Source organism: Peromyscus eremicus, chromosome 3 (assembly GCF_949786415.1).
Source record: "Peromyscus eremicus chromosome 3, PerEre_H2_v1, whole genome shotgun sequence".
Lineage (NCBI taxonomy): Eukaryota > Metazoa > Chordata > Mammalia > Rodentia > Cricetidae > Peromyscus > Peromyscus eremicus.
The window spans coordinates 51,751,737-51,776,979 of record NC_081418.1 but is presented as its reverse complement, the minus strand read 5'-3'; the positions used below and the strand labels follow the sequence as shown (position 1 = coordinate 51,776,979).

Sequence of the window (25,243 nt, the reverse complement as noted above, 5' to 3'; positions counted from 1 at the left end):
AAGAAGAAATTAACAGAATCTCCAGAAGGGTATTAAAAAAAATGAGTTCAGAGTAAATTATGATCAAACATGTTGTACAAAATTCTCCAATAACATTTTTAATAATGTATTTATTTATTTTACATTCAGGCCACAGTTTCCCCTCCCTCCTCTCCTTCCAGTCCTTTTCCCCCACCCCCCTTTTTTCCCACCCCCCCCAATACTCTCCTCCTCCATTTCTGTTTAGGAAAGGGCAGGCCTCCCATGGATATCAACAAAATATTCCTTCCTCAGCAATCATTAATACTGTACAGATCCTCCGGGAGGAATAAAACCTTGTGAGCCCTTTCCACTCAGTCACAGGATGTTGAGCAGCCCGATCTTGAGCAGGTTTTATGTAGGAAGTCACAGCTACTATGAGTTCAAGAGAGCAATAGCCAGACCATGCCCAGAAGACTCCACCCTTTCTTTGGCTCTTACATTCTCTTCACTCCCCCTTCCATGATGCTCCCTGAGCCTTAAGATGGGATTGATATAGACGCACCCTAAGGTGGAACGTGTAAAAGCCACTTTTCTCGGCACTTTGACCAATATGAGTCTGAAGTTACCATTGCCCACTGCAAAAAGGAACTTCTCTGGCCAAAGCAAACAGCAGCACTAATCTGTGGGTATGAATATAATTTTTAAGAAGGTAGTCTCATAGGCCCACCATGTCCATTTAGGAAAGCAATAGAAATAGCTTCCCTGCTATGATGACCTCCACAGCCACAGACATCTGAACAGAATTAAAGTGTGAGATGTTAATATGGGCTATGAAGCAGGCCTTAAATCCAATCAGAACACTATTGTCACTATTACAATGGTGGGCACATCTTGCCTGGCAGGTGGGTAGTGAAGCAGGCAGTGTCCATTGCTGGGTAAGATTGCTGACAATAACTCTCCTCCAGCAGCTTACATAGCACCTTTGGTTCCATGTGGCCAGCAGGGAGGAAGTATCCAGCTCATTTCTAGCCTGATTTCTATGTCCTGCAGCCAGAGTGGCTTTTCACTATGTGTCTTAGCAGTGGTCTTGGTTTATCTTAATTGCTTGTGCTCCCTAAGAATTTCTCTTCCTAGCATTTTTTTCCACTAAAAATACAAGATGCCTTATTTATTCTTTTTTATTCCCACCTTTATTTTTATTTGTATGTTTTTCTTTATGTTGTAACTGAAATTTCTTATCTCTTCTTCCATTCCCTTCTTTTTCTCTTCACATTCCTTTCCTTTTTCCTTATTTCATTTAAGTTTGTTATTTTCAGTTTTCTGATTTCCTCCCTTCTTGTATATCATTATTATTTTTTAACCATTATTAATTTTCAACTGTAACTTGATCTACATTATTTTTGTCAAAATTGCTTTTTGGCTTCTTGAAACAGTATCTCACTATGTAGCTTTGGTGGGCTTGGAATTAATACAATGTTCCACAAACTAACCTATAAAGATCAAAACAACATCTGAAGCCACTGCCACCCTGTTGCAAAACTGAATTAAGACACAAAAGAAAATTATCAATTACTTTCTTTGGTAAACATAGAAAATCCTCAGGCAAATAACTTGTATAAACATAGTTTAGCAAGTGTGCTTGGTGGTAGAATGGGATATCTATCTTTTGGGTATATGCCCAAGAGTAGTATAGCTGGGTCTTGAAGTGGATCAATTCTCAAATTTTAAGGAACCACCATATTGATTTCCATAGTGACTGTTTGTATTCCCACCAGGAATGGAGGAGTGTTCCCCTTGTTCTACATCCTCTCCAGCATGAGCTGTCACTTGTGTTATAGATCATAGTCATTTTGAAATGCATTTCCCTGATGGCTAAGGATTTGAATATTTCTTTAAGTGTTTCTCAGCCATTTAAGAGTCTTCTGTTGAGAATTCTGTTTAGATTAGTACAATATCCCATTTTTAAATTTGATTATTTGATTTACCAATGTCTGGTGCCTTGAGTTCTTTATATATTTTGGGTATTAGCTCTCTATCAGATGTGGAGTTGATGAGGATCTTTTACTATTCTATAGATTAATGTTTTGTCCTATTGATGGTGTCCTTTGCCTTACAGAAGCTTTTTAGTTTTTTGAGGTCCCATTTATTAATTGTCAATCTTAATGCCTGCGGTATTGGTGTTCTGTTTAGGAAGTTGTCTCCAAGATTATTTCCCACTTTCTCCTCTACCAGGTTCAGTGTAACTGGATTTATGTTGGGGTCTATTGAGAGCTGCTGGTAGCAAAAGGCCATGGGAGTATACAGCAGGGGACAACTAGTGTTCAAAAGGTCAACTTATCAGAACCAAGTATTCTGATAGAGGACAAAGTCATCATGTAAGGTGTGTTGGGCTTATTGCCTTTTGAATGAATTGGCTGTTTCCTGTTGTAAACTTCTTATTCAATTACAGCTATGATATCTCCCCATTACCATGCATCTTCACATACTATGTATATATGTAATCTCATGATTACATCTCAATCTTATGGGCACATATATCTGTGGGTGGTCAGGAAGATGACTTTTCATTTAGCTGTATAATTTTGATATATAGAAAATATACTAGGATAAACTTCATAGCCGGACCCATTGTCCCACGACACTGTGGACACTTAAAGCCTGCTTTGTTCCTTTTGCTCAGATTAATACAGAAAATAATAATCTCTCCTCAGCCTAACACAAACTGTATACATTTAACTCATTTTTACCTCAGAACAAGTTTAAACTAGACTAAAGGCCTTTGTAAATAGATCATAACTTTAAAACTTTACAGTTATGCACAAGGTCAAAGTTGCAGGTGTCTACCAAGGTTACTAACACAAAACACCCAAGAAAAGCCTGCCAATTCTTTACTAACTAAGTCTGCTGATAAAAAGCTATGTCTCAGAGTTTGTCACACTGGGCACAGGACCCCCTCCCTCTGGTCCTGAGACCTTGGAACCTTGAATTACCATGGTAATGGCTCTGCTCCTTATCGTCTATTCTAGGAATGTTCTATGACCTTGAGATTTTTGAAACTTTTCTCAGGATTGCAAGGAGTCTCCTGTTAGAAAAGTATTGATAATCAGGCAAGAGAAGAGCTGAGAATGAGAGCTGAAAAGAAACTAGATTTAGAAGAAGCTTACTTAAGACAATAAAGTGGATGGACTGAAAGAACACAGTGTGCGTAGATTTATTCCTATTGCTATAGCTAAAATATCAAGTACTATATTGAATAGATATAGAGTGGACAACCTTGTCTTGTTCCTGATTTTAATGAAATTTCTCTCTATTTTGTTTGATGTTGACTGTAGGCTTGCTGTAAATTACCTTTATTATATTTTGGTATGTCCCTATATCCCTGATCTCTCCAAGAATTTTATCATGAAAGAGTGTTGAATTTTGTCAAAGGCTTTTTCAGCATCTAATGAGATGATCATGTTGGGTTGTTTTGCTTTGTTTTGTTCTTTCAGTTTGTTTATGGTGAATTACATGGATAGATTTTCATATGTTGAACCATCCCTGCATCTCTAGGATGAAGCCTACTTGATCATGGTGAATGATCTTTTTGATGTGTTTGTGGATTTGGTTTGTGAGTATTTTGTTGAATATTTTTACATCTATGTTTATAAGGGATACTGGTCTGTAATTCTTTTTCTTTGCTGAATCTTTGTATAGTTTGGGTATCATGGTGACTGCAAGCCTCATAAAATGAATTTGGCAATGTTCCTTCTGTTTCTATTTTGTGGAATAATTTGAGGAGTGTTTGGATTAACTCTTCTTTGAAAGTCTGGTAGAATTCTGTGTTAAAACCATCTAGCCCTGGGGTTTTTTGGGGGGCGGGTGGAGACTTTTAATGACCGCTTCTATTTCCTTAGAAATTATAGGTCTATTTAAGTTGTCTATATGATCTTGATTTAACTTTGGTAAGTGGTATCTATCAAGAAAATTATCCATTTCTTTTAGATATTCCAATTTTGTGGATACATTAATAGTGGAAGATTTCAATACTCACTCTCTACAATACACAGGTCATCCAGACAGGACCTAAACAGAGAAATAATGGAGCTAACAGATATTATAAACAAATGGACCTAACAGACCTAACAGCAGAACATTTCACCCAAACACAAAAGAATATATCTTCTTCTCAGCACCTCATGGAACCGTCTCCAAAATTGACTACAAACTCATTCACAAAGCAAGTCTCAAAAGATACAAGAAAATTAAAATAAAACCTGCATCCTATCAGACCACCACCAATTAAACCTGGATTTCAACAAAATAAACAACAAAAAAACTACAAACTCATGAAAACTGAACAATTCTTTACTGAATGACTACTGGGTCAAAACAAAAATAAAGAATATCTAGAATTCAATGAAAATGAATGCATAACATACTCAAACTTATGGGACACAAGGAAAATGGTGCTAAGAGGAAAGTTCATAGCAGTAGGTGTCTACATAAAAAGATTGGAGAAATCTCATACTAGCAACTTAACAGCACATCTGAAAGCTCTAGGGAAAAAAAGCAAGCACACACAAGAGGAATAGGTGGCAGGGAATAATCAAACTGGGAGTTGAAATCAATAAAATAGAAACAAAGAAGACAATATAAAGAATAAATTAAATAAAGAATTGATTCTTTAGAAAATCAACAAGATAGACAAACCCCTATCCAAACTAAAAGATAGAGAGAGAATATCCAAATTAACAAAATCAGAAACAAAGAGGGAGACACAACAACAGACATCAAGGAAATCCAAAGAGTCATCAGGTCATACTTTAATTTTATTAATATTCTTATCATAAAAAATTGAGTTGCAAAAACCTTAAGATTTGTAACTAAGTTGCTAAAGATATATTTAATTAAAAGTAAATTGCTTTAACCTTTCTTTAAGTTAAAAGTGAGGTTTAGAATTTTTTTTTCTGTTGTTGAAAATAATTTTTTCTCACATAAGATACCCTGATTATGACTCACCTACTCCTCTTTGCTCCTCCTCACTTCGCCTTCCATCCAGATCCACGCTACCATCCCTGGGATAAAACCATCTTGATCATGATATACGATCTTGATCTTTTTAAATGGTGTAGAACTCTTTTTGCAGAGTATTTGCCTGAGGATTTTGCTATGTTCACTACTTTCTTCTTCTCCTTAGAAAACAAACAGGCATCTATTGAAATATAATATAATATAAACAAACACATCAGAATTGGACAAGACAAACAAATAGAAAGGAAAGAGCCCAAGAGAAGGCACAAGAAACAGAGACCCACTCATTCACACACTCAGGAATCCCATAAAAACCCTAAACTGGAATCCAGAACATATATGCAAAGGACCTGTATGATAAAAAGAGAAAATGTGTGTGTGTGTGTGTTTTATTTTATATATTTTATATTTTTATTATATATACATATTTTATTATATATAAAATAAAATAATGATATAAAAACATTCTAAGGACATCTCTTTTAATTAAGATACAATATATCAAGTTTCCCTATGGCATTATATTATATATATTTTTATTCAGTCTTTGAGAATTTTATTCATGTATATAATGTATTATTATCATAAACATCCCCTAATCCTCTCGGTCTCCTTATGACATTTAAATTTTAAGAAAAAAAAAGTAAGAGCCCTAACACAATAGCGTGAGACAAGGAACCTCCAAAGATGCTGTTAGTTCATTTTCTGTTGGTCATCTACTGCTGTGCATGCAGCCTACCCTTAAGAGTAGTTTGTTTCCCCGGTGAGACTCCCTTGGAGAAAACTACATTTTCATTTGCAAGTGGTTATCACTTGAAGATTGCTTCTCGCTTAGGGATAGGGGTATGTGTCCCCTTCCCCTTTCAGCTCTAGGACCCCACTTGGTGCAGACCTGTACAGGGCCTATGCCTGCTGCCTCAGTCTTTGTGAATTCATATGAGCTTTGATCATGTTGATTTAAAGGGCCTTATTTTCTTGGTGTCCTCCATCACGTCTGGCTCTTACATTCTTTCAGCCTCTTCTTCCTAGAGGTTCCCTGAGTCCTGAGGGGAGGGATTTGATGGAAATATACCATTTAAGGCTGAGTGTTCCAAGGTTTCTCAGTCTCTGCCTAATTTCTGGCTGTGGGTCTCTGTATTTGTTCCCATCTGCTGCAGGAAGAAGCTTCTCTGATGACAGTTGAGCAAGGCACTGATCTATAAGTATAGCAGACTGTCATTAAGAATCATTTTATTGCTACATTGTTATATATATATATATATATATATATATATATATATATATATATATATAAATTAGTATTTGGTTTTATACTAGGTCCCTGGGCTATCTGGTCTCTGGTTCTTAGTCACCCAAACAGTGTCAGATATGAGGGATATCCAGGTTGTTATCAGTTTCTAGTTATTATGAATAGAGCAGCAATGTTGTTTGAGCAATTATCTTTGTGGTAGGATGAAGCAACCTTTGGGTATATGCCCAAGAGTCTTATGGCTGGATCTTCTTTTTAATTTTTTTATCCACTTTACATAACAACCACAGAGCCCCTTCTTATCCCGCCTCCCTCTCCCTCCCCTGTTTTCCCCTCCCCCCAACCCATCTCTCATCCCCTCCTCCAATAGGGTAAGTTCTCCCAAGGAGGGACAGCTAAGCCTGGTATATTCAGTTGAGGCAGGACCAAGCCTCTCTCCACTGCATCAAGGATGAGTAAGGTGTCCCACCATAGGTAATGGGATCCAGAAAGCCAGCTCATGCACCAAGCGTAGACCATGATCACACTGTTCTGGCTGGATCTTGAGGTAAATCAATTGTCATCTCCCTAAGGAACTACCACAGTGATTTCTACAGTGGCTGTACAAGTTTGCACTCCCACCAGCAATGGATGACTGTTGCCCTTACTCCACATCCTCACCAGCATGAGCTGTCATTTGTTTTATTAATCTTAGCCATTCTGATGGGTGTAAGATGAAATCTCAAAATAGTTTTGATTTGCATTTCCCTGAGACTAAGGATATTGAATACTTCTTTGTTTCTCAGCCATTTGATTTTTTTTTCTTTTGAGAATTCTGTTTAGATCTGCATTCCACTTTTAATTGGGTTATTTTACTACTTGATATCAGGTTTTTTAGTTCTTTATACTTTTTTTATATTAACCCTCTATTGGATGTGTGGTTGGTTAAAAACAACAACACTTTTCCCATTCTGTAGGCTGCCTCTTTGTCCTAATGAAGTGCCTTTTGCCACACAGAAACTTTTCAGTTTCATGAGGCCCTATTTATTAATCGTTGCTCTTAGGGCCTGTGTTAACAGGTTTCTCCTGTGCCAATGAGTTCAAGGCTAGTCTCCGCTTTCTCTTCTATCAGGTTCAGCATATCTATTTTTATGTTGAGGTCTTTAAACTATGTGGAGTAGAATAAAAGTAATCACAGTCATTTTATCAATAACAAAATGTCTCAATTTTTCTGTAAAAGCAAGTTGGAAATGTCAAACACATCCAGAATATACCTCTGTTTAGATATTTGATTTATAAACAGTCTGTACACACCCTCAGTCTTTTGCCCAATGCTTCTAAGCCCTTCCTATTGACTCGTAGAACACCTATAGCCACTTCCCATTCCAAGATTCATGCATCCATGCTGACGGCCGTGGGAGTATACAGCAGGTGACAACTAGTGTTTGACAAGTCGACCCACCAGACACATGAATTCCTGTTGGGGAGCCCCACTTGGCAAAGCCATGGTGTTATTGACTATAGATGATTGGTTGTTTTCTGTCCATATCTTTCTCAGGTGCCACTGCTATGAATCCCTAATAAGAACAGCTATGGGGTTCTTTCCACAGCCCTTCGGTGGTGTGTTTTACACTTATTGGGCACATATATAGCTGTGGATGTTCAGGAAGATGATTTTTGTTTAAGCTATATAATTTTAATGTTTAGAAATAATACTGGGACATTTTACATTACTCAGACTGACATAGGATTCTCAATCAGAAAGACAGCCTTTTACACAGACAGCTAACGTTAGACTTCAGAGCAGATTCAAAGCAGGCTGGTTGCCCCTAGAGACAAATACACGAGGTCATTTTTCCAGGTGTTGTTTTTCTTATTCAAGATCAGAGCTTGAAGCAACTTTAGACATAACTTTCTCAATAATTGACTTTTTGCACGTAGTCCCAGCCACAGTTGATGCTACAGGCTCAAGGTTCTGCCAATTGTTGAATGTCTGGGACCCCTCACCAACTTACAGCTACATGTGACTTTACTAGTGTAAGAGAAACTATGTGACTTATCTTGTGTTATAAGAATAGGTAGGTCCCTGAAAATGTAACTTACAATTGTCCAGATTTTGGCTGTGAGAGGCAGGAGTGATGTAGAGAGAGGGGCTGAGGAGGAGAAGCAGAGGAGAACAGGGCAGCAGCGGAGCAGAGAGAGAGCAGAGGAAAGGTGTAGAGAGAGAGATGTGGAGGCAGTGAAAGTGAATTAGAGAAGCTGCTGAGTAGAGAGTGAGAAGAGATGAAGACCTAATGAGGAAGCTGTGGAGAGATTTTTTTTCAGAGAGAATTTTTCAAGATGAAGTAAAGAGAAAGTTACCATCAAAACACGTCTGTGTTTATTTTTTCCCTCAGATACAAAAGGTCTAGCCCTCAGATAAGAATTTTTCCTAAACCCTTGGTACTCTAAGGTCTTCTTTTGCTATCCTGAAGCAGATTGGGAGCTGGTCTCTCAGTCTGTGATACATCCACACAGCCACAAGTCAGAGAACACTCAAGCTATTCTGAGGAAATATTGACCTCGTACCTTTAGTGCCATACATTTGAGGAAGGGTTGTTGTTTATTCTCTTGATCGTCTCTGCTTCTTCTCATCTTTCCTTATACTCATTAACACAGATCACACCCCTGTTGATTTGCATGTCAGGAAAATTCTCGCACAGTTTCTTCTCACACTTTTCTTCTTATGGGATAAAACTGTACATGGGTTTTTCTCTTGGGAGGAGAAGTATGTAAGTGCCAGGAGATAGGATGAAGGGCTGAGAAATGTCCTCTTTAGGCTCAGTATTGTATTCATTAACTCACAACGTTTGTGTTCACTTGCCCTAGGCATCACACAAGACTGGCCTTGTCAATCAGTCATAGAAAGAGAAGGGACTCATGAGGTATTTCCCTTTATAGCTGAACTACTGACCATTCATAGATTCTGGGAGAGGGCAATCATGGTCTTTAGTTGTATATCTATTGCTGAGCCCACCACCAAGGTTCTAATGCATAGCTCCGAACCCATGGTTACACAGATGGCCCTGGGTGTAGTCGCTGGGTAACAAAACAAAATGAATAGACATGAGCATGAGAGATTGTTGGGGAGAGGGGGTTTGACAGGAGTGGGAGGGAGATGGGAGAGGGTTAGAGGTGGAAGGGCTCAATATGCCTTGTGTATATTCATGAAATTATCTAAGGACAAATTGAATAACATCAAAAAGTTACCTTTAATTCATGATTTAAAATATTAATATTTCTTCCCAAATGGTCCTTTCCAATAGGAAAAAAATAAAACTTCAAAATGATTTATTAATAAGGAAACCCAAACTTAAGTGATAGAAAGAAACTCGTTTTCCTTTTAAAGGTGGATGATAGAAGGAGATGTAGGACATTAATACTTATACTAGAGAGCTGTGATGAATGTGGATTTCCACTTGACATGCTGTAGAATCTTCTGGGAGATGAAACTGTAAGCCTGCCTTAGGAAATTGTATTAATTTTTTCTGCCCATTGCAGGCCCTGATGGGAATCCTAGACTAAATAAATAGAGGAAGTGAGTTGGATGAACAGCAGTATGCATGCATTCATTGCTCTGTTTTGCTTTGTTTTTAACTTTTCTGTGTATGTGATGTGACCCAGCTGCTTCAAGCTCCTCCTGCCATGACCTCCCGACTATGAAGGAGTGCACCTTTAACTTCAAGCTAGAATAGATTCCCTTTTCCTCAACTTGCTTTTGTCAGATTACTTTATCCCAGCAACATGAAAAGAAGCTAAGACAAGAGTCTGCACATAATGTTTTTTAAAAGACAAAACAAAACATTTTTAAAACCTCTGATTAGTTTCTTTTTTAAAAAAGGTATGTGTACATGTAGGTGTTTGAGAGTGGGTTTGTGCACAGAGTGCAGTGTCTGTGGAAGCCAGAAGGTTGCATTGGATCCCTTGGAAATGGAGTTGCAGGTGCTCGTGAGCTACCTGACATGGGTGCTGGGAACCAAACTTGAGTACTCTGCAAAAGCAGAAAGTGCTCTTAGCCACTAAGACAACTGTCCAAATCCAGTTAACAGCAGATATTAAACAGAGAGTATGTTGAAACCAGAAAAACTCCAAACCTGTAGCAATGAAAAAAAAAAGTCTCCAGTGAGGACTTTGGACAAGTGCTTAACAAATTCTCAAGACTTTTTCCAAGCAGCAAAAAGAGTCAGTACAAAGACAGCACATCCAACATAAGTGGGGAGGAAGATGAAGACGACAGAGGCTAATCACGAGGCAAATCAGCAGAACTTCATCAGAACAACTTAATATGTAGAGAGCATGCTCATCCCAGGACCCATACACTGGCAAATAAAAAGCTCAGTGCCCCATGTGAGATATCTCTCCTCCACTTGTTGGACAGAGGTGTTCCACAGGCCCACATACAATACAAACTATTGTCATTGCTCTTGGCTGACGACTGGAACTTGGTGGTAAGACTATATACTGAAGACACTACACATATTAATCATAGGACATGGAGAAGTCAATGTTGTACTCACTTAGAATCTTCCTTTCTGACAGATAGCTCTCTGTGGTGGTTTGAAAGAAAATGGCCCCACCTAGACTCATGGGCAGTGGCTCTATTAGGAGGAGTGGCCTTGTTGGAGGAGGTGTAACACTAGGAGTGGGCTTTGAGGTCTCAGATGCTCAAGCCAAGCCTAGTGGCTCACTGTCTCTTTCTGATGCCTATGAATCCAGATGTGGAACTCTCAACTCTTTCTCTAGCATCATGTCTGCCTTCATGCCACCACATTTCCTACCATGAAGATAATGGACTAAACTTCTGAACTGTAAGCCTGTCCCAGTTAAATGTTTTCCTTTATAGGAGTTGCCATGGTCACATTGTCTCTTCACAGGACTAGAAACCCTAACTAAGACACTCTCTTAGTATTAGAAGGTGCTATGAAGGCTACTGGGTTGTGGGGGGTCATGAACAGTCTTACCCAGCTGTGGAATGCAATAATGCCATAAATGCAATAATGGCAAGGATGTTATGGATGTAATCAATCTCTTTCTCATAGGATTTAAGGCCCACTCCACTGTAGGAAACACATCCCTAAATACTGAAGACTTGACTAAGAACCCACGGTTGAGGCAGGGGCTCCAGGAATAAACCTATTCCTATTATTTTGCTAAATAGACATTGTATCAAACTGTCTCCTAAATCTCTTTCTATCCGTAGAACAGTGCAGCTTTCAGACCACACCAGAGAAGTTTCTTTGTGCAGAAGGTAGTGGTTAACAGAAACACCAATAACTATTCAAAGTTCAGAGAGTACCCAGCCACAAATGGGACATCTATATCATACCCCATTGCCAAGGCTCAGAGACCATTGCAGAAGAGGGGGTAGAAAGATTGTAAGAGCCACAGGTCATGCAGGATCATATCAAAACAATGTCTGCTAAGCATGACAGGACCACGACACTCATGAATTCATAGCAACTATTGTTGCCTGCACAAGATCTACAAAAGATCAAGCCAATCAACTTTCAACTTTTGAGTATGGAGTTGGAAGGGGATCTGGGAGTCCTGCCCCTTGAGGAGGTATGGATAGTTGATAATCTCTGGAGAAGGGGAAGTTGGCTTTCTTTAATGGTGTGGCTCCTGGTAGTTCCACTACATTCCAGGAAATGGTCCATATCCAGAAGTATATGAACAGCACAAACTGGATTTGATGGGTTATTAACTTTTTTAAAAAGACAGCATAAACTGGATTTAATGTGTTATTAATTTTTTAAAAAAATAAGTTGTGGGTTAGAGACATGGCGGTGGATCTAGGAGGAGTTAAGGGAATTGGGAGTAAACATGATCAAATTATACTGTATGAAATTCTCAATGAAATAACAAAAATATTTATCAAAAATAAAGTCAGTGCTCTCTAGAGGTCCCTATGTTCTCTGAAAAGCCATTTCCATAGTAACTGCAATCAAACCTACTTAGTCTAGAAGTGGTTTTTACTATAAATTGTATGAAATTAAACATTTAAGGGTTTGTTTATTCCATTAAAAACAATAATCAGACAAAACAAGAGAAATACTAATCACTTTTCTTTCTGAGTGAGAAGAAACTGGATATTCATATAAGAATCCCCTATCTGTCCATTAAAAGGTGGATCATTGGTTGGATAATATATATATACTGTAAATATTACATATATTTGAAAGTTTATGATTATCATAGAAATTTTGAAAAATACAAAAATATTACTCAAACCTTCCAAAATGAGCTGTAGATGTAGTTTAATGGTACAGAACTTACCTAGCATGACCAAGGCTTTGGGTTCTATGCCTAGCAGTAAAAGAAAAAAATCAATTTTCAACATAAAAATAATTGCTGCATGCATGTATATGTCTGTTTGTATGTTTCTTTTTAGACTGTTCTTCAGATGTACATATTTTTTTAAACTGGTTATAACACATATATGTGCTTTTTGTTTTACTTAACAAATAACATTATATGTGTTTTGATTATAATATTGTAAGTAATTACATACTATTTCATCATAAAGATGAAGATATGTGTTATTGTATCAAAGTATGCTAAACTGTAAGTTACTTCATTAAAGTGACAGAATAAAACAGCTCCTGTTTTAAGAAAAACAAACAATGGAGATGTTTGTTTCTCGTGATCCATTCTGGAATTAAGGCACAAACAGTTCAGAGACTGTGTAACAACACTCCTATGTCACGAACCATGCCACCAATTCGAGGATAGATAATAATTCCACCATCCCCAAGTGTTCTCCTCAGATGCATAGTTCAGAATAGGTAAACATTCTAGCCCACGGGGAAAACAAAAACAAATAAAAAAGGGGAAATGGGAAGGAAGAAAATGACTGGTCCAGAGGCACACTTAGAAATTATGTATAGTACCTCTCACACTCTATTGGCAATATGGCACCAACTTATAAGAGGAAATTAAAAATTCTGAATAGCTCATAATTGGATTACTATGAAAAGAGGAGAAAAGGATATTAAAGGACTAATGAAGGGCTTTGCCACTCATTTAGAGTTCTTATGGCCCAGATTTCACTTATCAGCATCCCTTTTATCTGTTAACTTTATAACATGACTAATAATGAATGCTCAATAATGAATAATGAATGCTCAATCCCCACTTCATAACTTGTCAACACCCATCATCAGATTCCCCAAAACAGTATTCTCCTGGACAACTGTGCAGTGTAGAAACCGATGAGATAAGGCCCCAGTCCAGTACTCCACCACCAGCTAGCTCAGTGCTCTCGGCCGTCCACTGAACTCTGGAGCACAAGATGGAGGTGCTGTGCTCTCTAAACTTCCACTCAGGTGGTGTTACTCTCACTATCTGAACAGAACTTGCTTTTGCCCTAAGGCTACGTCTCTAGATAATAAAATAGATTCTTTGAGTTTCAACTGTTTTAATTGAATTGTTTACTATCAGTCACTATATCAACTCTGACCCTTTCTAGATCAAGCCTAGAACTCAGTACCAGGGTTTCTTGATAGTAACAGCTCAATAAACATCAGGATCCTTTATCTGTCATGCCCCACAAATGCACACCTATCTCTTTCCACTTTTCTCTTTTTCTCTGAACCCCTCCCTCTTTTCTTTATGTACTACCTTGTTACCTTTTAAGCCAATCTGTTCTCAGTGACAGCTTAGTTATTAGTGGTACCTTGTTCAGAGATCCTTGGCTAAATTCTCTAATTTGTGTTAACCATGTACATCACAATGTGGCCTTCATTCAGGGACATCCCCTTATAATTCAGTAGCTAGTGGAACAGTATGATCATTTCCATTATCTAGGAATGTAATGGCCACGCAAAATACACAAATGCCTCATATAATTCCTTAAGGAATGTGCTTTACTTTAAAATATTAGCCAAAAAAAAATGCAGTATTGACTAAAATACAAGCACTCAGGACCAGGGTCAAGATGTCAGATACAGAATCATAAAATCAAGTCCTTAGATCACCGTGAAATTTCTAACACTTGCAACCAAACCATGAAGTCATGCTGTCAAGCTTCACGAATGAAATTCCACTATTTGTAGAAACAGAAAATCTTCTTTGCTTTAGCTTTAAGTTTGTGATGTGTGATGATGAGGAGGAGAGAATGTCCTGGAGGGTAAGCAGCAGTAATAATTATGCAAACAGCCTGGGCTCTCAGACTCTTCCTTCCATAGGAGAGAGGATAGAGCAGAGCAGCAATTGAATATGGAATGTAGAGCAGGAGGAAGCAGATCATCAGCCTCATGGCACCCATGTGAGCCTCCACCTGGGGATTCCAAAAGCTGGTGGTGTTTCTCTTCATCTTCTGTATATGTCTTCGCAAGGAATGTATTAACAAGGAAGCGAAAGTCACATTGAACATAAACTGTAACAATGAGCTCAAGACCAAAGAAGCTGCTAATGTCAATATGCCCTCTTTGAGGTCAAATGACGTCTCATTTCTTCCAGTTATGTGTTCAGGAAAGCGTGATATCTGTGTGAGCACAAGATACAGAAGAGTGCTGAAGGCAGAAATCAGAAGACAGGCCAGCAGCAGGCAGGAGGTCTTTGCAGAGATTGCCCGTTTCAACAGACGAAACACTGGGTGTTGGAAATTAGTAATCTTCACACAATACAAACAGTTCAGCAAGGTCACTAACCAGAGACTGTTGGAGTCCAGGAACTTCCAACACAACAGGAAAAACGTGGAAAAGTAGACTGACCTTACAGCATTTGCAGCATTGTAGACAGTGTTCAGTAGAAACAACATCAGAGTTAGGAATCTAGTGACAGCCAAGCTGAACAAGAGACTGTCCGAAGGGGAGACTCGGTGGCTCCTGACCCAAGCCTTATAAATGACCGCTATAATAAGAAGATTGGCAACGATTCCTACAAAATTCAAAATGAGCGAGGTAGCAAACACAAAAAAATACAGTTTCCAAAGCATCTTTCCTCACTGAAGATTCAGTGTGCGTGGTGCTGATGAAAACAAACTGAAATATGTAAGTAGGCACAGTATTCAGCCTGGAGGGAGGTCTCCTTTTTATTTTCCACTGTGGCAAATGAGCCCTTTCTGGTCTAAGAGGCAGCTGCTTTTACTGGGATGCAAATCTTTCAAGGATTAAATTACTATTTCTTCACACCTATTCTTATTTTCTTAGAAATGCCTAATTACAAACACGCTTCAGTGACTCTGGTATTTGTTCCTCTAAGAGCAGAAAGACTAGAGGAATTGTAGCAGACTCCAAAAATTTCAAACCCAAACCAGAGTGCTCGAGCCCCAGACTATTTCAGTTTCCCTGCAGCTTTACTCCATAGAAGAGTATTGTGGGATCTATCCCTCATCCCTCCTTCTTCCCACCTCCCTTCCCTCCATGGCCTATGTGAACCAGTTTGTGTGTCCTCCACATGTTGAAACTGCGGCCATTTTCTCTAACTGCGTGCTGACCATGCCACAGCCACTCCTTCACCTGAGGTGATTTACCAAATCTAATGCAGTAAGTTCAAGGAACAAACCCCTCCTTGAGACACACTTTTTATAAGACATGTTGAGCGGGGCACAGTAGAAAGAGGTAATTTGTGCCATAATCTGTTCTAGGGTTCACCTAGAAAAAATATCCACCCTTTCTTGTTTCCTTTATAAATCTGGACCCATGCTTAGATCTACATAGTTACAATACGTCCCCTTAGGCATCAAAGTACTGTGATTTAAAATCCAGGGTAATTGTTTAGTCACCTTAGAAGTTCACATTCAGGAATGCCATGTGTCCTAACTGATGATACTCACCAAGTTAAAGAATTTTTCATGACACAGAAAAATATTCTCATTGAATTAATGACATTAAATAAATGTCTATTCTTCTCTTTAAATAAAATTAATTAAACATCAAAGTATACATATATACATATATATTGTATAAATTTTAAAAGCACATATGCATCCTGGAAAGAACAAGGAAGGGGAGAGGAGAAGAGGAGGAGGAGGGAGAGGAGGGACAAAAATGCTTAGTCTTTTATACAGTCAAAAAAAAAAACAAAATATATATATATATATATATAGATAGATAGATAGATAGATAGATATAGATATAGATATAGATATAGATATATTTGGAACTACCTTCAATAAAATGTCAATGAAGCACAAGAGTGGACTGGAACCTGGAATCCAAGGGTCTGGATTTTCATGCTGTTGTTTACAGTATCACACAAAGACTTGTGGGAAGTGCCATCTTAAAAGGACTGGTGTTGCTGCATAATTCATTGTTTGACATAATGACAGGCCAGGCATTGGTGGCGCACGCCTTTAATCCCAGCACTCGGGAGGCAGAGCCAGGAGGATCTCTGTGAGTTCGAGGCCAGCCTGGGCTACCAAGCAAGTTCCAGGAAAGGCACAAAGCTACACAGGGAAACCCTGTCTCGAAAAAAACAAAACAAAACAAAAAAATTACAAAAATGACATAATGACAGCCTTCAATTAATCCAGCACTTTTATAACACATTGTGCTAAAATGTTGGTACATATTGTCTCATGAATTTCTACTACTCTGTGGATGATGTTATCATCCATATTTTAGGGTAAAGGGAAAAGCACAAAAACAATTCATCCACAGACAAAAATGGAAAGTTGACAGAACCAGAATTCAAGCCCACATCTAAGGAAAAGCAAAAGTTTTTGCTCTTATGTCATGGCCACAGCAGTACTTTATATTGACATAAAATTTAAGGTAAAACTAATATACAGACTGGCTATGCTTAAGCTAATGGTTATTAAAATACATCTCCATATCTACATAGTGAGTGCTCTTACACTGGCATTTCCCAAAGACTGTTGCACCTGTCCAAATGAGCCTACGGAGAGAGGCCCTCAGAAGCATGGCTTTCACCTCTAAGCCAGGTAGAATCCGGGGCAAAGCAGGCAATATCTCTCCTACTGATGGTATAGACTGATGAATGGCAGACTCAGAGGGCTCCATAGTGCTACACCAGGCTGAGGAACCCCCAGGCTCCATGCTATGCCCTCTGCTATTCTATGAAGCAAATGATCCCTTAGATCCAGGCTTCAGGTGACCACACTCACATGGGAGCATGGCCACAAACATCTGCTTTAGCTTGTTGTTACACATAATGAGAATAAATGAGTCCCCAACAAGGTACGACATGGCAATTACTACACCAATTATCCTGGCAATCTTAGTTGCTGGAAGGAAACGACTGAATGACAAAATTAGAAAACAAAGAAAGTACAAGAGGAAGAGGAAGAGGAAGGAGAAGATGATTCTGATGGCTCTTTTGTGGGCCTCAGTACTCTGATCTCTGGAGCCAGTACTGTATTGCTGCATCTGCTTTGTGTGCTTCCCCAGAGAGAGGAGGAGCAGAAAGTAGGCAGCCAGGGAAATAATTAATGGAGGAATCTTCCACAGATTTCCAAGAACATGCATCAGATTATATTCATTTGTCTTCAGTCTGAAGTATTCAGTCATATTTGATGTGCCTCTGCTTCCACCGAGGACAGAATGGATCCTAAATTCATTCATCAGAGACATGGTACAGACACAGGATAAGAGCAGTGCACCCCACAGCATCCCAACAACCACCCTGGAAGCTCTCCATTTGAGCCAGAGGAATGTGGGGTGGGAGAAACTGGCTATTTTCAGGCAGTAGAAAACACCAAGACAAGAGACAAGCCAAATACTGAAGTGGTTTGTAAAGGTCCACAAAACATCAATAACTTTCATCATTATCCCTGAGTCATGGGTGTGGTAAGAGAATGCTATTATAAGGCCATCAATAAAGATGATCCACAGAAGAATGATCCTGAAGAGGGCCAAGCTGGTGATGATGAAGTCAGACAAAGAAATTTTCTTGCTCTTGAACCAGTGGCTGCCATTGACCAACCCAATGAAACCATTCACCAGATTTCCAAGAACAAACTCAGTAACAATCAGAATCAGGAACACTCCTTCAGTGAATCCCAACATAGCAGAAATTAGGCCAACCTGATCCTGGTTCTGTCCGTGTATCTCATCTCCTTGTCAATTTCAAGGTTTTTCTGAGCGCTACCTCTTCCTATTTCACTGCATCTGTCTCTTCTGCATGATTTAGTCTGACAGCTTTGTGAATCTGCTCTGGTTGTCCTCTTCACAGATGACACAGAATGTCACTTCTATGATCTTAACAAAGCAGCTCTTTGTTAAAATGCAAATAATGCCCAGTGTCACATGGTCAAGGAAGGCATCTGGGTCACAAAGAATATGGAGGACTGAGACTCACTTTCAGAGGGAGTGGGCATTATGATTTGAATGCAAAGCATCTCTGATTGGCCCATATGTTTGAAAACAAGGTCCCCAGCTGGTGGCATTGTTTGGGAAGTGTAACACAAATTCCTAAATGGTCTTAATAAAAAACCCAGAGCCAGAAATTGGGGTAAATACTGAAAGATCAGAGAGACAAAGGAACAAGCCACCCCTTACCACTAGGACTCCTCAGCCTGAAAAGCTTTCCTCAGCTGAAAGACTTTAGTTCCTGTCTCCTCATGCCTTATATACCTTTCTCCACCCACCCACATCATTTCCTGTCTCAATTTTCCTAGTGCTGGGATTAAAGATATGTGACTCCCAAGTACTGGGATTAAAGGTGTGTGCCACCTCTGCCTGGCTCTGTTTCTCTCCTAGATTGAGTCAATCTTATGTAGTCCAGGGTGGCTTTGAACTCAGAGATCCCAATGGATCTCTGCTTCCCAAGTGCTAGGAATAAAGGTGTGTGCCACCACTGCCTGCCTGGCTTCTATGTTTAATCTACTGGCTTGTTCTGTTCTCTGATTTTCAGGCAAATTTATTAGGGTACATAATATATCACCACAGGGAAGGTTCTGGAAACCTTAGGAGGTGGAACCTAGCAAGAGGAAGTAAGTTACTGTCACTAAAGTTGGCTTTGGGATTTTATCCTGGCCCCATTTTAACTGTTCTCTGCTTCCCACACAATATGATGAGGCCTGCTGCTTCCTCTGGAACTATATGCCCAAATAAACCTTTCCTTGATATTTTTATCAGGGTATTTTATCACATTAACAAAAAAGAACAACAGAAAGTGGTGTTGGGAACCACCCAGAAGAGAAAGGTGAATGGTACCTAAGTGAAGCACAGAACTACCTGAAATGTAAGAGGTCTTGCTTCTCTACAAGGAGGACAGATAGTAACAGGGAAATGCCAGAATTCTATCACACTGGAAGGAGGTTTAAGAGCATAAAATTCAGTGTCACTGGTCTTAAAATCAGCTAATTTATTAAAAATGCCTTAACCTTAACTCATGAAAACATTGTCAAGTTTTGAATTTTGCAAATAGGTCTTAATAGCCAAAAATTAGTTTTGCATAAAGCATATTCAATTTTTCTCCCCACCCCCAAATGAGTAACAAATTTTCCTGGCATCTTGTGTTGAATAACCCATGCCACACACTTTTATTGGCTGTTGTCTCCACATAAGCATGATCAACTTCTGGACTCTATTATTTGTCATTACTTTGCTTTGTAGCCACATCAGCAGTACACTTTCTCACAGTGACCACATATATACACTAACATGAACAAACCCTTAACTAGCAGAGAACATCCCCTAGTTCATTCTCCAAGAGGCAGTTATGCTTGGCCACTTGCTTGCCCAAGCATCTTCAAAATCAGCTTGTCATATGTCCCTAAAGGATTGCTAAAAATTGATTTAAATTTCTTTGCAACTGTCACAATGGCAATGTTTCCAATAAACATGGCGAACTAGTGTTTTTTAATGCATTTCAACAGGGTTTTATAAAGCTATTCAGAGACCATTCATTGAAGACTTTGTATTCTGACATTCGTACATGGCATCTTTTCAAAATGATCTTTCTTTGATGTTGTTTAGAACTTGACATTTGGGTATTGCTTAATTTCCTGTAACTCTTATCTATATTTATTTTCAATGTAATCACAGCATTTGTGAATCACTGTCTATGATCTTAACCCTGTTATAACAGTACTTGCTGGAGTCTTAGTTCAAGTATGTCGTTAACAGTGCTCGTCTTTCCATTTGAAAGGAAAATTTATTGTTTAAACACACCTTTGGTACATGATATTTCTGTATAAACCACAATGCCAAGATTGGTGCACCATTAAAGAACCCTTGTCCTGTAGGTGTAATTCTGAACGGTCTTATTAAATAAGAAACACAGAGCCAAATGCAGAGTTAAAAGCCCAAGGGAGCCGGGCGGTGGTGGCGCACGCCTTTAATCCCAGCACTCGGGAGGCAGAGGCAGGCAGATCTCTGTGAGTTCGAGGCCAGCCTGGGCTACCAAGTGAGTTCCAGGAAAGGCGCAAAGCTACACAGAGAAGCCTTGTCTCAAAAAACCAAAAAAAAAAATAAAAAAAATAAAAGCCCAAGGTGTCAGAGCACTAGCAAATAGCCCTTAGCTTACCAGCCGCTGCCGTCCTTCCCCTGAGAAAAGAGACCTATTTCCTGTGTGTCTGTATTTTTTATTGACTATCTGTTCTGCCCTCTCATTGGTTCTAAACCCAACCACATGACTTCCTCGTCACTGCCTGTCTATACAGACCTCCAGGTCTCTATGGTTGGTATTGAGATTAAAGGCGTGTGTCTCCAATGCTGGCTGTGTCCTTGAACACACAGATTCTTCCTGTCATGTGATCGGGATTAAGGGCATGTGCTACCACTGCCAGACTTCTGCTAAATGGCTTGCTATTTGCTGTCCCCCAGGCAACTTTATTAACATACAAATAAAATCACATTTCAGCACAAATAAAATCACCATAGTTGCCTATGTTTTAGTCCCTATTTTTACAATGTTAGGCTGAGTTGGTTTCTTTCTGCAAGCCCAATGCTATGGGCTGCATGAGGTCCCTGCTCCCCAAAATCCATGAAGTTCTTCCCCTCCTTGTAACATACCACAGAGAAAAGTACTTGGAGATGAGGTTTTTAGGGAGGAAACTAAGGTTGCACAAGATCAAAAAGGTAGGACTCTGCTACTGCAAGCCCACAAAAAAAGGTCACGTGAACACAGCAAGACATCAGCCACCTACAGGCCAGGGAGATTCTTCTCCAGAATGACTCACTCTGGCCCCTGGAGCTAAAAGGAAATGTCTACTCTTCCCACCACTAGTCTGTATTTTGCTCTGGCTGCCACAGCAGACTAATAAACCTACCAACGTAAAACAAACTATTCTGCACTTAGGAAATCTTCCCAACTCAATTCTCTAATCTGCCATTTGCAAGGGAATATAAAGACAATACTTTTGTTTGTTTTGTTCTGTATTCTAGAGATAGGGTTTCTCTGTGTAGTCTTGACTGTCCTGGAGCTCACTCTGTAGACCAGGCTGGCCTTAAACTCAGAGACCCACCTGCCTCTGCCTCCCAAGTGCTGGGATTAAAGAAGTGCGCCACTGCCACCCAGTTTATTCTTAAGGGCCTGCTCCCTTAGGAGGGCTACTAAGGTTCCTCATGAGGGACTATAAGAAAAATTTAGCTTGATAAAAACAAAAGCAACAATAAAAAAAGGCTTGTTTAGTCTGACTGCTAAGGTTTTGTGTATTTTTCATGTCCCAACTCCCTCCCCAAATTTATAATGATCTGAGTTAAAATGGCAAAGATTGTGAGATCAGTGATGTCTTTCTTACTTCAACTTGTAGTGTAATATTTAAAAAAAAAAAAAAAAAAGCAAAGATTTGACCATTTATATGAGAAGGTAGATCTTTGTGAATTTTTAAGGCATATATTTAACTGCACACAAACACAAGAGGTTTATTTGCATCTCCCAAAGAATTCAGAGGTAGGCTGTCCAGGTATGCTCTGGTGGTTTTATGTCATCATAGTTTTGGCTTCCTCCATCTTCTCCCCTGAAGACCACTTCATGCTCTGGATGCTACTTGGAGATTCAGCCAACATGTTCCCATTACAGAAAAGAAAGAAAAGATCAAGGGATGACAGTCTAGAGAAAGACAAAGGACACATTTCCAACAGTTCATCTAAGAACTTTCCTAAAAGCTCCACCAAATGACTTCTGCACATAGCCTTTTGGCAATCCATAACCACAAAAACAAGGATGCAGTATTTGAGTTGTGCATATTGTCACTCCAAACAAATACCAGTTCTGTGAATACAGAACTAATGATGAGTAGTATACTAATCACATTTGTGCTTTACATTCTAGGTAGCCTTACATTCTCAGAGCCATATGGACCCAGAAAGGGAGCTGTCCTTCCACGATTAATTCCTATGTTCATTGCCTTGCCTAACTGTAGACTTTCCAACAGATGTTCACCCTCTCAAGTCTGTCCCCAATCCAGAAACAAGGTGTCACTGTCTACCACACATCTGACAAGAGGAAGCTCCAAATAAGCTGACTGCTTTTTCTCTTACAGCTACTTACTGTGTTAGTACTAGATGACAGACAGGAGCTGTATGTTTTATTGTTGTTTTGTTTTTACCTTTTCATGTCTGCATGTGTGTGGTATACACATGCCCTCATGTACACATGGGGAGGCCAGAAGTCCATACTGGTTTCTTCCTCTATTGTTCTCCACCTTTTTTTTAAGATAAGGTATCTCACTGAACCTGGAGCTCATCAATTGGCCAGCAAGGCCCCAGGAGCCTCCTGATACTGGAATTACACGCATGTACAACTGTGCTGGGCTTTTTAATATGAGTTCTGGCCATCTGAACAGCAAGCACCTTACCCACTGAGCCATTTCCCCCAACCTTTACTTGAATATTCTCTCTCTCTCTCTCTCTCTCTCTCTCTATCTCTCTCTCTCTCTCTCTCTCTCTCTCTCTCTCTCTCTCTCTCTCTCTCTCTCTCTCTCTCTGTTTTGTTTTTCAAAACAGGGTTTCTCTGTGTAGCCTTGGCTGTCCTAGAATTTGCTCTGTAGACCGGGCTGGCCTTGAATTCCTAACAGATTCACCTGCCTCTGCCTCCCAAGTGCTGGGATTAAAGGCATGTGCCACCACCTGGATCTTTTCTTGAATATGTCTAAGCTATAGCAAACACAGGATCTGGATGAAACTAGAGCACAATATGGGTTGAATCTATCTGAATTACAAATGCCCCTGAAGCCCAAAGAGGGATTCATAGATTTCCCTGGGAAGAGGAAATAGAATAGATCTCTTAGGTAAACTGGGAGTGCAGGGGGTGAGGGTGGTTGGAGGTAGGGAAGGGGGGGGGGGGCATGAAGGATTGGACTGGGCAGGCTAGGGGCAGGACAGAGGGACATAGACACTTGTATAGCAAAATAAGACCCTGTGTTCCAAAACATGGCAGCAAGCAAATGATTGGAAAATTTTTAAAAATCAAAAAAAGATGCTTCAATAGTGTGGCTGCATGATACTGCCAGCCATAGAAGTCAGCCACTATCGTAGTATGTGGAGCTATGAGGTGGTAAAGAGGAAAACTGAGATAAGAGACCAAACTTCAATTCTATTGGTGCCACCATTTTCTACAAAGTGAGCCTGAAAACTTCCTGAGCATTCCTTGCAATTTTACTGGACAGTGAAACCAGTGGACACCCTGACGCTTCTCTAACCTGTAAGGAGACAGCTGCCTGATATAAGGAAAGCGGAACTGTCAGGAGAAGCCTGTGGAGGAACGGTGACTTATTTTTCTTTCCTTTTTTTTTTTTTTTTTTTTTTTGGTTTTTCGAGACAGGGTTTCTCTGTGTAGCTTTGCGCCTTTCCTGGGACTCACTTGGTAGCCCAGGCCAGCCTCGAACTCACAGAGATCCGCCTGGCTCTGCCTCCCAAGTGCTGGGATTAAAGGCGTACGCCACCACCGCCCGGCGACTTATTTTTCTATACGATCACCGAGAGAGAGTATAGAGTGGAGGTATTTCCTTCACGCCTAAGTCTCTCCCTAACTGACACCTCCATTTATTCCTAGTATGTGGGAAACACACTGTTCGGGACACTCCAGTTTAGCAGTGGGAGGCTGAAGCTACATAAAGCCAGCTGAGCTCAAACTCCCACTGTGTGGCTTTGACTTTTTTTAAATCTGTGTTTCTGAATTTCATCTGTAAAATGATACTGTCAATTTTTTCTTGGAAAACAGTTACATGAGACTGATAAAGTATGTTTAGCACAGGCAATGGGTTAAGAAGTTATCGGTCACTACTATGACTGCTGTCACTGTCTCCGAGGTTTCCTTGTAACTTACTAACCTGAGGGACCACTGTTCCTTTGCTATCATTTGTCTTGCTGTTACTCCCTCCAGTCCTCACAGCATAGAATGCAAATCCAAAGAAAATATGTAAAATGATCCCGCTCTCATTTCCATGCCCACGAACCACCAGCACAGCACAATGTGCTAGCCTGAGCTAGACAGGAACAAAGGGATCATCTGAGTAGAGGAGAAACTAATTGTAAGAATGATCTCTTTTTGGGAACACGGGGAAACTTCTTGACAATTTTCTTAATTAATACTAAGCTTAGCCTATAACCTGATTGGCAACATAACCAATCTCCCTCAACAGCCTCAGAAAAAAATGTTTGGAGTTTGATGAGGTGAGTTAATCATCCCAAGAATTATAATGGAAGTAAACAGTGGGTCTCATACTGGCCAGTCTTTAAAGTGCAGCCTTCAGAGCCATGTGCGTGCTGTTACAGGTGAATGAAGACAGCACAAGCATAGATGCTGAAGGGGAGACAGATGGCTGGGGGTATTATGCTGAAGGGGAGACAGATGGCTGGGGGTATTATGCTGAAGGGGAGACAGATGGCTGGGGGTATTATGCTGAAGGGGAGATAGATGGCTGGGGGTATTATGCTGAAGGGGAGATAGATGGCTGGGGGGGTAGACATGGGAAGTTTTCTTCACTCCCAGTATGTGAAGCAGCACTGCTATTAACTTTCTGAGGTTTGGAAAAGACATGCCCCCTCCCATTTTAAAATACACTCATGTTATTAAAAGCATGCATGGGAAGTATGAAGGAACTACACACACTGCCCTATAGACAATCATAGCATTTGCTGCTTCTCT

General features: G+C 39.7%; 2 protein-coding genes across 2 annotated transcripts; both read right to left on the bottom strand.

Annotated features, from left to right (window-relative positions):
• Window positions 1–14,285: 14,285 nt before the first annotated feature.
• On the bottom strand, window positions 14,286–15,179 carry Tas2r4 (taste 2 receptor member 4). The gene has a single exon (XM_059256570.1). It carries the CDS (start codon window positions 15,177–15,179, stop codon window positions 14,286–14,288), a length of 894 nt encoding a protein of 297 aa, XP_059112553.1.
• Window positions 15,180–17,262: 2,083 nt separating this feature from the next.
• Tas2r3 (taste 2 receptor member 3) lies at window positions 17,263–18,237 on the bottom strand. The gene has a single exon (XM_059256569.1). The coding sequence runs from the start codon at window positions 18,211–18,213 to the stop codon at window positions 17,263–17,265; it is 951 nt and encodes a 316-aa protein (XP_059112552.1). The 5' UTR covers window positions 18,214–18,237.
• Between the last annotated feature and the right edge of the window lie 7,006 nt (window positions 18,238–25,243).

Coding starts and splice junctions, on each gene's coding strand:
- Tas2r3 (XM_059256569.1), bottom strand. CDS start 18,213: ATGTTGGGATTCACTGAAGGAGTGTTCCTGATTCTGATTGTTACTGAG.
- Tas2r4 (XM_059256570.1), bottom strand. CDS start 15,179: ATGCTTTGGAAACTGTATTTTTTTGTGTTTGCTACCTCGCTCATTTTG.